Genomic DNA, 13,373 nt, shown 5'->3' with positions numbered 1-13,373 from the left:
AAAAAAAAAAAAAAAAAAAAAAAAAAGAAAGCTCTGGTAATTGAGGGCTCACCTCCAGAACCTTCAGGTGCTGCTGGCTGCTCATCCTTTACACACATAAAAGACATACCTCCTGCCTGTGTCTTCAAATGAAGCTCATTCGGACTTTCATTTATTCAACAATTTTTTTAGATCCCCTTTCATGTCACTGGGGATATACTGGTAAATGATAAATACAGACCGTGCTCTGAGGGAGATAAGATTTCCACAACAAAGACAGGCAGCTAAATGCAGTAGGAGGATTCCCTGGTCCTGCTGCCTGGAGTCTTTACAGCTTTATGTTTCATTATGGCTCTACTCTGGTTGCTGCCTTCACCCCCAGCCAATTGTTATCACACAGAAGGATATGGGATATCCTTGTGAGCTCTTCCAGAACTCTGTCCTTGCAGTTGTTTCTGTCTGGAATATCCTTACCCCTCCACTGCTCCTGGGAAAATAATGCATTTTCAATGTACATGTCTGCTTCCCTGTGAAGCATGTCTGGGTTATACTGAGTCACCACATTTTCTGAGTTCCTGACACATGTTGTAATACTTTTAATTCTGAAGCCATCAGAAATTGTCTGGCCATGCTGCACTTGTCCTTTTGAGCCCCAGTCTGGGTGTAAGCGTGCCCAGTGTAGGGGCCACCTTTTGCTCGTCTGTGTTCAGCACCACTGAGCCTGGAAGATGTCCGGCCTTGGATGATGTATTAGGGACCAACTGCAGGACCGTCCTGTCTCCACTGCTGTCACAATGCACGCCCCTTAATCCCTCTCTAGACCATTCAAATAATCAAAGCCATTTTCCCCAGTGATGAGGCCTCTTCTGTAGTGACTACTCCTGACTGAAGCTAGCTTTCCTTGTCTCCGTGCTTTTTCTTTTTTTGGCTCCTCTGTCTCTTAAACTTTTGTTTTTGAAGATGCTTTTTTTTTTGGGGGGGGGGTCTTAGTGTTAAAAAAAACGACCCTATGGTCATCAGCCAGTAAATAAAATGTCCCTTCCCTTCTAGATAATGACTCAACCACTCACGGCATATGGAGGCAGGCTCTTTAAGCCTTTGGCTCTTTTTGATGCTTTATTCAAGTCAGAGATGTTTTTGGAAGTGGAGGTGGGTAGAGTTCTAGATTTAGTGCAGTTGTTTATGTCAGAGACGTCTGAAAACATATTATCTCATATTCTAGATAAACAGACATTATCTGTTGCCATACGTTTGGCAATTTGCCAAAAATCCTGTCTGCACCTGACCTCTCATTTGTGTGGGGCTAGCCACGGAGGCAGCCCTGGACTTAGAATAAAGTTAACTGAGGCCTTGTGCACATTTTACCACTTAGGTGCAAAGGGCCACATTTCTGTCTGTCAGAAATTTCCCTCTTTCCAGTTGATTGTGCCCTGAGGCAGGATTACTGGATTCCTCTGGTGAGGCAATAAACCTCCCAGAGGTCACTTTTAGGCTTTTCTGATTAATTTGCAAACAGTATAGGAAGGTTACTAGCTTTGCCAATTTTTTGAGAGTCCCATTGTGTCTAGTGGAAACCTGAATTTCCCTTTTGTATAGTGAAAGGGGGAATACTGCAGTAAGAAGCACCAATTACATGTGAGGTGTGTGATAAAGAGGCAGTTTGAGATGCCTATGAGCCAATTTCTCAATTCTTTTGCTAAACGACTATTTCATCTTGTAAGGTCAGTCCTTGTCATCTCCTCCCCAGTAAGTACTTGGTGGGGCTTCTTAAATACATGCATGGCACGCTCTTGGGCTGGTGAAGTTCCAGTTCTCTGCCGAATGCCTCTGACACCATCACGTATTCAGTAAGAACTGCACCAGTAACAAAATCCCCAAGGCATTATGAGATCCTTGATCACTTTCTACGTACTATATTTCTAATGGAAAGAATGTATTTTAGTAGGATTTTAGCAAATGCTTTTGGTTTAAACCGTAGTTAGCCAGAGAAGAGTTCTAACTAGGGCAGAAAATGCACCTGTTTCGCTCATTGCTTTATCTTCAGCGAAGCATGGCACCACACCTCATGTGGACACTCTAAATATCAGTAGGAAGAATGAATGTACAGAAAGGGCCCTTGACTGAGGTTTTACTCTGTGCTTCCTTTCAAGGTGAATCCCACGAGGAAAATTATATACTGCTTCAGGGTCGAATGCAATGACCAGGAAGTCTTTACTGTAAATAGTGTTATTAACTTTTAGAGCAATCAAGATTTTCTAAGATCATCTTGGTCTAATGCTCCTTATTGACAGTAAGAAGCAGAATCACAAACATTAAATTATTCCATTTGTTTTTTAAAAATAAACAATGGAAGATTTCTTATCCATTTCTTCAAAAGTGAAAATATTCATCTCTTTTGGAAACATTATAATTTTGTTGCCTTTTTGCTACTAGGTTAAACATATGAATCAGTTTGGCAGTTCAGTATTCAATTGATAAGGTCTTAGAGTTTCCTCAGGACTCTTTGGAAGTAATTGAGGTGAAGATTTAAAATTAATGGATATGTGTGAAAATAAAATAATATATGAAAAGGCTCCCACAATAAAGCACTGATTTTGATATGAAAGCAATTCTTTTGATTTCAGCTATATTATTTTATCTATTCTATAAAATAATTGACTGTTGTTGGAGGAAGAAACTAGGTAAGATGAATACTGCTAATGTCCAACATAGTATATTAAAGTAAAAATTGACACTTTCAATAACTGATCACAAATTCAGCAAATATTCACAAAGTATTTTTAGTTTTTTTTTTTCTGAGTTATTTTCTGCAGATGAGTGGACCAAACTGCTAAATGGAGTTAGAAGGCCAAAAATGGAAGCTGTCTTATTGCAGCCTCATACAAACAATGTGACAATAAGTCTAACTTTGTAGTTTTGTTATATTTTTATTTCCTTAATAGCTCAGTGGGTAATATTTATATAAATTCTTCCATTTTTTCCTATGGTGTAATTTAGGATAGAAAAATCAATTTACCTTAAACTACATTCTCAAATAGTTGTTTTGAAACTGATGTTTTGAGATGCTGGAATGGCTAACTACTATTTTAAATAGCAATCCGAGGAAGGAAAACTTCCAAACTCATTCTATGAGGCCAACATTGCCTTGATTCCAAAACCAAAGACTCCACTAAAAAGGAGAATTACAGGCCAATATCCCTGATGAACATGGATGCAAAAATTCTCAACAAGATACTAGCAAATCAAATCCAACAGTACATTAAAATAATTATTCACCACGATCAAGTGGGATTTATTCCTGGGCTGCAAGGGTGGTTCGATGTTCACAAATCAATCAATGTGATACACCACATTAATAAAAGACAGGAGAAGAGCCATATGATCTTTTCAATAGATGCAGAAAAGGCATCTGACAAAGTACACCATCCATTCTTGATAAAAACCGTGAACAAAGTAGGGATAGAGAGAAATACCTCAGCATCATATACAAAAGACCCACAGCTAATATCATCCTCAGTGGGGAAAAGCTGAGAGCTTTTCCTCTGTGGTCAGGAACAAGACAGGGATGTCCACTTTCACCGATGTTATTTAATGTAGTACTTGAAGTCCTAGCCATAGCAATCAGGCAACAAAAAGAAATAAAATGCATCCAAATCAGCAAGGAAGAAGTCAAACTTTCACTATTCACAGATAACATGATACTCTATGTAGAAAACCTGAAAGACTCACCAAAAAAAAAATTGTTAGAACTGATCCACAAATTCAGTGAACTTCCAGGATACAAAATCAACACAGAGAAATCTGTTGCATTTTCACACACCAATAATGTAGCAGCAGAAAAAGAAATCAAGGAATCAATCCATTTACAACTGTACCAAAACCCCTAAGATACCTAGGGATTAACCTAACCAAAGATGTTAAAGAGCTATACTCTGAAAACTATGGAACACTTATGAAGGAAACTGAAGAAGACACAAAGTAATAGAAAAACATTCCATGCTCATGGATTGGAAGAACATTGTTAAAATGTTTTCCTACCCAAAGCAATCTACACATTCAATGCAGTCCCTATCAAAATACTACCAGCATTTTTCACAGAGCTGGAACAAACAATCCTAAAATTTTTATGGAGCCACAAAAGACCTCGAATAGCCAAAGCAATCTTGAAAAAGAAAACCAAAGCTGGAGGCATCACAACTCCAGAATTCAAGCTATCTTACAAAGACATAGTCAGCAAGACAGTATGGTACTGCCATAAAAACAGATACATAGATCAACAGAGCAGAACCGAGAACCCAGAAATGAACCCACAACTGTGTGGTCAACTAATCTTCAACAAAGCAGGAAAGAATATCCAATGGAAAAAAGATGGTTTCTTCAACAAATGGTGTTGGGAAAACTGGACAGTCACATGCAGAAGAATGAAACTGGACCACTTTCCTATACTATACCCAAAAATAAATTCAAAAATGGATCAAAGACCTAAATGTGAGACAAAAAAACCCAACAAAATCCTGGAGGAGAACATGGGTAACAACCTCTTTGACATCAGCCGCAGCAACTTCTTACTATATATGTCCCCTCAATTAAGGGAAACAAAAGCAAAAATGAACTATCAGGACCTCATCAAGATAAAAAAACTTTTGCACAGCAAAGGAACCAATCAATAAAACTAAAAGGCAACCTTCAGAATGGGAGAAGATATTCGCAAATGACATATCTGATAAAGGGTTAGTATCCAAAATCTATGAAGAGCTTATCAAACTCAATACCGAAAAAAAAAAACCCAAAAAAACAAAACACACAAATAATCCAGTTAGGAAGTGGGCAGAAGACATGAGTAGATATTTTTCCAAAGAAGACATACAGATGGCCAACAGACACATAAAAAAATGCTCAACATCACTCATCCTCAGGGAAATACGAATCAAATACACAATGGGATACCACCTCCCACCTGTCAGAATGGCTAAATTTAACAACACAGGAAACCACAGACGCTGGTGAGGAGGTGGAGAAAGGGGAACCTCTTACACTGTTGGTGGGAATGCAAGCTGGTGCAGTCACTGTGGGAAACAGTGTGGAGGTTTCTCAGAAAATTAAAAATAGAGCTACCCTACTACTCAGCAATTGCACTACTGGATATTTACCCAAAGGATACAAAGAGATTGATTCAAAAGAATATATGCAGCCTGATGTTTATAGCAGCATTATCTACAAGAGCCAAACTACGGATTCAGCCTAAGTGTCCACTGACTGATGGATGGACAAAGAAGATGTACACACACTGAAATATTAATCAGCCATAAAAATAATGAAATCTTACCATTTGCATCGACATGGATGGAGCTAGAGAGTATAATGCTAAGTGAAATAAGGCAGTTAGAGAAAGACAAATACCGTATGATTTCACTCATGTGAATTTAAGAAACAAAACAGAGGAAAGAGAAGAAGGCAGAGCATATAATAGACTCTTAACTGTAGACAACAGAGAGGGTTGCTGGAGGGAGGTAGGTGGGCAGGGGATATGCTGGAGGGGTGATGGGCATTAAGAAGGCCACTTGTGATGAGCTCTGGGTGTTATAAGTGAGGAATCATTAAATTCTACTCTGGAAACTATACTGCACTATATGTTAACTAACTAGAATTTAAATAAAAACTTGAAACACTAAAAAAATAAACCCATTGAAACAAAAAATAAAGATAAAGCACACATTTAGAAGTATAGATATGAAGCATTAACTTACCTTTTATAGAAAGAATTTTAGCTTTCATAATATTACATCTAGTTTTGCTGCTGTCCTTATGACAGATTTCTAGTTACAATTTTGTTTTTATGGTAGTGTTTTGGGTCCCAGGCCAGACTTTCTTAAGCTAACTATCTAAAGATCGGGACAAAATTCTGTATTTTTAGCAAAGCTGACACCTCACCCCGAGTGATTTTTAAGCCTACTATTGTTTGCGATCTATTGCCTTAGAATATTTATAATTAAGTTAAAAAGACATTGTAAAATTCTGAAAACAACTGATTTTAATTTGAAACTTCAGATACATTCTATAACTCTTCTGGACAGTGATTAAAGAAAAGAGATGCTAAAAAAATAAACAGTAATACATTTACAAGAACTAATTAGTTCATGGCATAAAAATAATTTGGAAAACATGCGCAGAAGATGAAATGGTTCTCTACACACTTGTCCATTCACAAATTTTAAGAGAAAATTGTGGGAGTCATTTCCGCTATATTTTTGAAAAATGATACAAATTAAAATATCCACAAAGTAGTTACTGGTAGCACGCCAACATGAAGTGTTTTCAAAAGCATTTTTCTGATCAAGATTATTTAGCATTTTACTTTAAAAAAAAAAAAGGCATTGGTTGATCTCTGAAACGGTCTTCCACTGTTATGTCAACTGATTAAAGAGGCTGCAGAAATACAGGGGTATTAAAGTACATGTAGAAAGTTCTGACACGGTTTGGATTAGCTCTTGTGTTTGGATGAGCCAAGAGTAAAACCAAGAAACATTAAAAACAAAGTGTGGCTTAGAGCTATAAGGTAGTAAAGTATCAGTAGTAAAAAAATATCATGCTCAGGATCAGAAAACATCTTTTCTTGGGGAAAATTTTATAGGACAATTTAGAATATGTTATATTCTCATAATACAGTAGGCACTGTGCAATTGATTAGGGTTATACTTGAGCGGCATTTTAAAGGGACAAAGTCACATTATTACTATGCAGTCACGAGAGAAAAGAAACCTCTTAGAATTCAGCAAGAAGAGACACAGAAAAGGTAGACACTCAGTTTTCTAGCTTCTGGGGATCTATTGTACAGCACGGCGACCATAGTTAACAGTACTGTATTAAATATCTGAAAGTTGTTAGGAGAATAGATCTTAAATATTCTCATCCCCCCCCATCAAAAATGGTAACTATGTGAAGAAAAACAATTGTTCATTTGCCGGTCCTGCTGTGGTAAACACTTCACAATCTATTAGTGTATCAAATTACCATACTGTCACATTACACTTTCACGATGTTATATGTTAGTCATATCTCAGTAAGGCTAAGAATATAAAAACAGTATTTTTGAGATGACCAAAAAAAAAAAAAAAAAAGCTGTCTGTTCCCCTGGCAAGGTTTTCTTTAAGGCTTGTTGTAAGAGTTTACCTAAAGCTCTGGGGCACGCAGATTCTCTGCTCAGGGACCAGCTAAGTCTCTGAAATGGGTCAGTGTGCCATAGGCTCTCCACTGCCTTCTCCAGACACAGTCTTTAAGCACAGGTGCTAAGTGGAGGGTCTTTCTGAGCCTTCCTCGCCCTCTGACAGGAACTTGGCAATCCAGGCAGTTCTCAGAATTGACTGCTCTGTGGGATTCATGAGGAGGTATTTACAAAGCTTCAGTTGTTCACATCAAACAACTCAAACTCTCAACACGGGGGTGGGAGGGAGGGAGAGCAGAGTTTGAGCTGAAGTGACTGCCTTGCTTAAGAAAGTAAGAAAGTTTTTTCTTGGATTCCATAAATACACGCTTAAAAATCCCATATACCTTGAACAGTTACAACCTTAATGATTTTTTTGAAGTTCCTCAGGAATAAACCTGAGTGACATATGGGTTTATAATGAATGTCTTCCACTATAATATAAATATATTTCTTCAATCAAGTTTTTTTTCTTCTGTGAAAAGTTAACAGGAAATGAATACTGTCATTTCATCTTACAGTACAGACTGGCTTCACCAGACCTTGAAAAGAAATACCGCATGCTTTTTTACTTTTAACTTTTACAAATTCTGATACAGCTGCGGAGGGAAACTTGAAAAGCATCCAGCCTAGGGCCCTTCGATCTGAAGGAGGAATCTCTGAAACATATTTCGGTTTCGATTTTTCTAGTTAAGTACTTAATTTATAAACCTAAAAATTGCTAAGTCTACTACTACAAGTCAAATCATATTATTACACAAACTGTATGTAGCAAAGTAACCCACAAAACATGCTACCATATTGCCTTAGCCAGGACGGCTCACTGCGGGTAAAGAAGGCGCACACATTTCTGAAACCACTAGGTGGCACTCATTCACTACAACTTCAGGGCAATCACAGCTTGAAGCTTACGAGACGCAGGGTTAGGGGAAGGCAAATGTTACCCATTATTTGATATTTTCCTATCATTTCACACAATAACAAAGCTCAATTTTACCTTTTCCTGTGTGCTTTAAATCAAATCAACGAACATTTATTGAAAGATTTATTAAAGGAGTCTTCATTTGTGACAAGAGTTGAAAACCATTTTCACTGAGGTGGTCATGTGCTAAAACATCTAGAAGCAGCTATGTCACGCACAAGTACGCCATTTAAATTTCTTTTATTTCATTGCTTTACTACTTCATGTTGTTAGTTCTCATGTAGCTATTTTTCTAAAGGTTAGAAAAGGCACACAGTCATGAATACTAAAACTTTCTAAGACCCTAGATGGCATTAATCTTCAAAATTAATGTTTATGAACGTAGGAGTCCAAGAGCTCTTGGTGATTCACAAAAGGCCCTTGCTATGGTAGGTCTTTAAAGTGTGTGAGAAATAGTGCTGCTCACTGCACTGAGACCTACGAACCAAAATGGCCTTTGGTAATAAAGGATTATGATTTAGTCTTGGAGATGAATCATGGAATGAAAATTCCTGAACTCGGCACTTCAGACTAAATGGTTTGGAGAAAATGTTGATGGGAAAAAGTAAATCAAAAGTCAACTTTTTGTAGAAGGCCTAGGGTAATAATAATATAAAATCCAGGACTTACCTGTTCTAATATGTTTTGAAGCCTTTCTATCTCACAGTCTATTACAAATTTCTTCTCTTGTCGTCTGTCAAGTTCTTCTAGAAGTTGCCTATAGCTGACATCATTAAAATTTTCCACACATATAGCGCTGACATGCCAACCATTTTGTCCTGCTTTTTCCATAATAGCTTGAAGTATTGAGTACCCTAGTGGGGAAAGAAATCCAGAAGGGTTACTAAAAATATATTTACTCCTCCTTAATAACTTATGCAGGCACTGAGTCTATGTCAACATTTTTATGTTGCAAATATACAATAAATGCTTAGAAACTAAAAAATCTGAGTGGTTTTTGCTTTCTTTACTTGGGGAAACACCTGTTAAAAATATTGCTCAGGGGCGCCTGGGTGGCACAGCGGTTAAGCGTCTGCCTTCGGCTCAGGGCGTGATCCCGGCGTTGTGGGATCGAGCCCCACATCAGGCTCCTCCGCTATGAGCCTGCTTCTTCCTCTCCCACTCCCCTGGCTTGTGTCCCCTCTCTCGCTGGCTGTCTCTATCTCTGTCGAATAAATAAATAAAATCTTTAAAAAAAAAAAAAAATATTGCTCAAATGAAGGAAGAACACCATGCCTTGAATAAACTCTCACAATCCCTCTACTAGAGAACATTACATTGCTTTAGACATATTTTTGATGAAATAAACCAAAAACCAAATTTGGTACTACCTGTAGTCAATAAGAATTTCATAAATTCTTCTTGCTAATTCTACTCACTAGACAGAATTAATTTTGAACAACTGTTTTGACTTTCCCTTTGAGCAAGGCAGTAAGGACATTTTTGGGTTCAGCTATGGAAAGGATGATATTAAAAACCAATGAAACAGTATTTATTGAGGACCCATTATTGTGAATGGAGGAGGCATTATTTAACTCTGTCTCTTAGCAGGGGGATGTGGATTTTGGGTGAATTGAGCAGCTACTAGGTGAGGCACCAGGTATTCAAACTCATAATCTACTAGGCAAAAAAGACATTCAAATAAACAAATGCAACTCAGTTTAAGACACTGTAGTAATAGCTGTATTCAACATCGAGTGTTGGCCCAAGGGAAGGTTTGGTTAAATTTGCCTGGCTGGGACATAAGGAAGAGGAGAAACAACTTGCACTGGGTCTTGAAGGTTGAAAAGACATCCAAACTTGCTGAGAAGGGCGTGTTCATTAGCTGGAGACAGTCTTCCAGAGAATGGGGTGGTCAGTGCCCTGTTGTTGGTCCACATCTCTCTGCATCAACCAGCACAGAAGGGAAGGGAAGTCGGAGGTCTTAGTGTCTGGGTTAAGGAAGCTGGGACAAACTTAGGAACACAGCCCCTGGAGTGTTTCTTCATGCCAACACTGTCCTGAAATCTTGCTTTTTCCAGCTCTCAGTTTTCAAATGGCATGTAAGAAGGGAAAAGTCTTTGAAATTATGAATAGCCAATAACTAAGAACCGGTTAGAATCAGAGCCTGGTATACCAGCCAGTGATTTTTTTCCACTTGGTGCTTAGCATAAAAAAATATGCCCACCCTCTTTAAGAAGGTCTGACACTGATTTGAGCTCATCCTACAGCAGCTGACTGCGGTTTCTCCCTCCCTTGGTCCCTGGAGTCAGAGTGTGGACCGGGTGGATTAAAAGGGACGACTTAAAATGAATACACAGCACTTGCAAGATAAGAACACATTTATTCAGGTTTCTGATTTGTAGGAGTCTCTCAGATTCAAGGATTCTGATTTTCAGGTATATATTCTACAAGTCAGAGTTTCAAACATTACGGATGCTCGGTTAATATCAACAGATGGAACTGATGATGAGATCATATTTGAAATATAAATTACCTGATAATCCTGACAAATGAAATACTGTGGCAGTCAGGATTCATTTTTATCTAAATGAAAAAAAAATTCCCCAAAGAGGAAGACAGAGGGCATGTTAATTACTGTGCAATTATTCTGGTCTATCTAGTGCTCCATACAGTCTTCCCGTCTGTAATGCACGCCCGTGACTATCTTTTCGGGTCTTACCTAGACCCTCTTGGCCCCCACCCCAAGCCCCTTGTTTGTGGTTTGACACTTGTGTAACAGCACCGTCTGAGTGCTCTCTTAATGTAGATCATGACTCATGTGTTCTGCTCTAGGGACTTGCTCTCTGATAGGAAGCGAGGCAGGGTTCATTTTATTCATTTTTGACACCTACGAGCACGTTCTTTTAAAAAATTCCAACTGACATCTTACTTTTCCTCCTTTTATTTAGTGTCATACCAAAATAATTCAAAGACATTTCGTTTGATTTTTTTTTTTGCATGTTGTAAGAAATGATAAATACTGGCCACACACATCACAGTAGTAGTCCTGGGTCCTGGGATCAATTCACAGCTTGGCATATTCTTTATATACTGCATTTTATTAATTTTTTAATTTTTGGCATCATGTGGTTATCAGGCTTCACGTCACTCCTAGGCATCCAGGTTGTTATTTTCCTGCCTACAGGACCTTTACAGAATGTACAGACACAAACCTTCTGATGAAATGCATGTATGTGTTCCCATTTGCATAAGAGATATTTCAAGATTCAGACTAACAAACCAAAACTACAATTCAAATTCAACATTTCGCTATCTGATTTGTCAGATTTACAAATGACACTAGAACTGAAATAAGACAAAACCCTACGACACAATCTTTATTAAATGGCAAAGAAAGTTGGCTGCTTAAGAAGAACCATTAATCACAGTCAGAAATAAACGGCATCTGTTCAATGTAGTGCAAAGGACATGCAGTTACAGGTTGGAAGCTTGAATTCTTTTATAAGCTATGTTTGATTTCATACACTTTCTTGTTCATTGCTACTCAGATGTGTGTGTCTTATTTATTTGCCAAGATAGTTGGGAATATATTGTGACTTGGAGAAAATAGTGCTGTTGAATCTGTGGTTATGTAACTTAGCTGTTATATAAACTAGAAAATCACAAGTCATGTCATACTAATTCTACATCCGGCTATGATCTGTATCTCCTAGTTACTAGAAAATCCGTAATGCGATGTTGTTGGCCATGAATACTGCAGTGTTACGTGCATATCACAAGACCAATGGAGACTTCACTACTGTGAAGGATCTTTTAAGTCTCACTTTGACTTTAAAAAGCTGCCTAACATTTTAATTCAATATAATTTACTGAAAACCTACTATATCCAAGATCCTTTAAGGTTTGCCAAGATAAAGACATGATTCTTGTCTCTACAAGGAATTAACTATCTAGTCACTTACTAAGTAACTAACCATTACACACATTACATACTACTATATAAACAACCATAATAATTTTATTAGAATAGTGGTAAAAGTGTACCATGGACAAAATCACATCACTGTATTACGGTAAGTAATTAAAGGCTTTCCATAGTTATTAAAGAGCACTATCTGTTACACATACAAATATTGTTTAAAATGTTTTGATGCCATGTAATGATATTATCAATTATGCTGATAATTGATCACAGTGATGTAAGCTGTACCGAGTTACTGCATCCGTGCGCAGCAACGATGCTTCTATTATCCCTGGGGAATGACCTATTTTGGATGAGTAGAACCATCCAGAGATGTGGCTGCTGGCAACACAAGCTGGGTTTTATTTATTTGATGTTCTCTCTTTCAAGAGTTATTTGATTCAACTATCTGCACACACAGGAGCAGGAGGAGAATCAGGAGAAATTTATGTCAGGGTGGATATAATTTCAAACAGAAGAGAGTTATCGATAAGCTGTTAAAAAAACTTCACTTCGATAACGACCGAAGAGTGCTCATAGTGCTTCTGAATTAGCAGTTCACTGGTGCGCTCAGCAGGAGCCGCGTCCGTGCAACGCTGGGTGCAGAAGTGTTACTTCAGAAGGCTGAGAGACTGAGGAGAAAGTGAGAAGAGGTGAGAGTGTAGACATGATCAAGGAATGTCACCAGGATAATGAAGTAATGAGATGAAGGGCGTGTCATTATGATGAATATGGGATGGAGAAACTCCTAGGTCATGGGAACCAAAATGATAAACACGGGACGCAGAACACCAAGGTGGTGGTGGTGGGAACCAGTGTGGAGAGGAGAGGACTGGGTCTGTCCCATGGTGGGGGTGGGGGGTTCGAGGAGCATCAAAAGGAGAAGCGTCAAAGGGACAAAGCAGCCTCTGGTGCTTACTCCAAGTACAAGCCCTCCCATCACCCTTGCGAACGGCTATGCAGGTCCCCACCGCTATACTACTGATGTCTCCGGTCTGGGCACAGTTCCCGGCATCCCACACACTAGTGTGTATGCCTGGAAGTATACTCTGCGCTGTGTATTAACCTCAGTCTTAGAGAAGGACGAGGCTCTGGAATCCACGCTGCACCCAATGCCACCATGCCGGAACTGCCGAACAGATTTAGCAACCATTTAGTTTGGACTCTTTCCAAAGCAGCTTAGCACCAAAATACCATGTTCAAAGGCTCCTGTCTGGACTCCAAGGTCTCAGCACAGAGAAGGAGTAACCAGCCTTGTAGCTGGGTTAAAATCATTGGCAACTGTGACTACCGCATTTATTCTTTTTTTTTTTTTTTTTTAATAATTA

At 38.5% G+C, this 13,373-nt stretch overlaps 1 protein-coding gene across 10 annotated transcripts in view; it reads right to left on the bottom strand.

The window, feature by feature from the left end:
• GRIA4 (glutamate ionotropic receptor AMPA type subunit 4) overlaps positions 1-13,373 on the bottom strand; it is a 368,862-nt gene that overhangs the window by 98,667 nt on the left and 256,822 nt on the right. For all 10 annotated transcript variants that reach the window (XR_004626994.1, XM_034665671.1, XM_034665670.1 and 7 more), the window contains exon 5: positions 8,772-8,956. Coding sequence is in view for 9 of the 10 variants with exons in the window: in XM_034665671.1 (XP_034521562.1) it covers positions 8,772-8,956 (185 nt within the window). In the remaining variant the exon portion in view is untranslated. The remainder of the gene's footprint in view (positions 1-8,771; positions 8,957-13,373) is intronic.

This window comes from Ailuropoda melanoleuca, chromosome 8, assembly GCF_002007445.2.
Source record: "Ailuropoda melanoleuca isolate Jingjing chromosome 8, ASM200744v2, whole genome shotgun sequence".
NCBI classification, from domain to species: Eukaryota; Metazoa; Chordata; class Mammalia; order Carnivora; family Ursidae; genus Ailuropoda; species Ailuropoda melanoleuca.
This window is presented reverse-complemented; position numbering and strand designations above follow the sequence as displayed.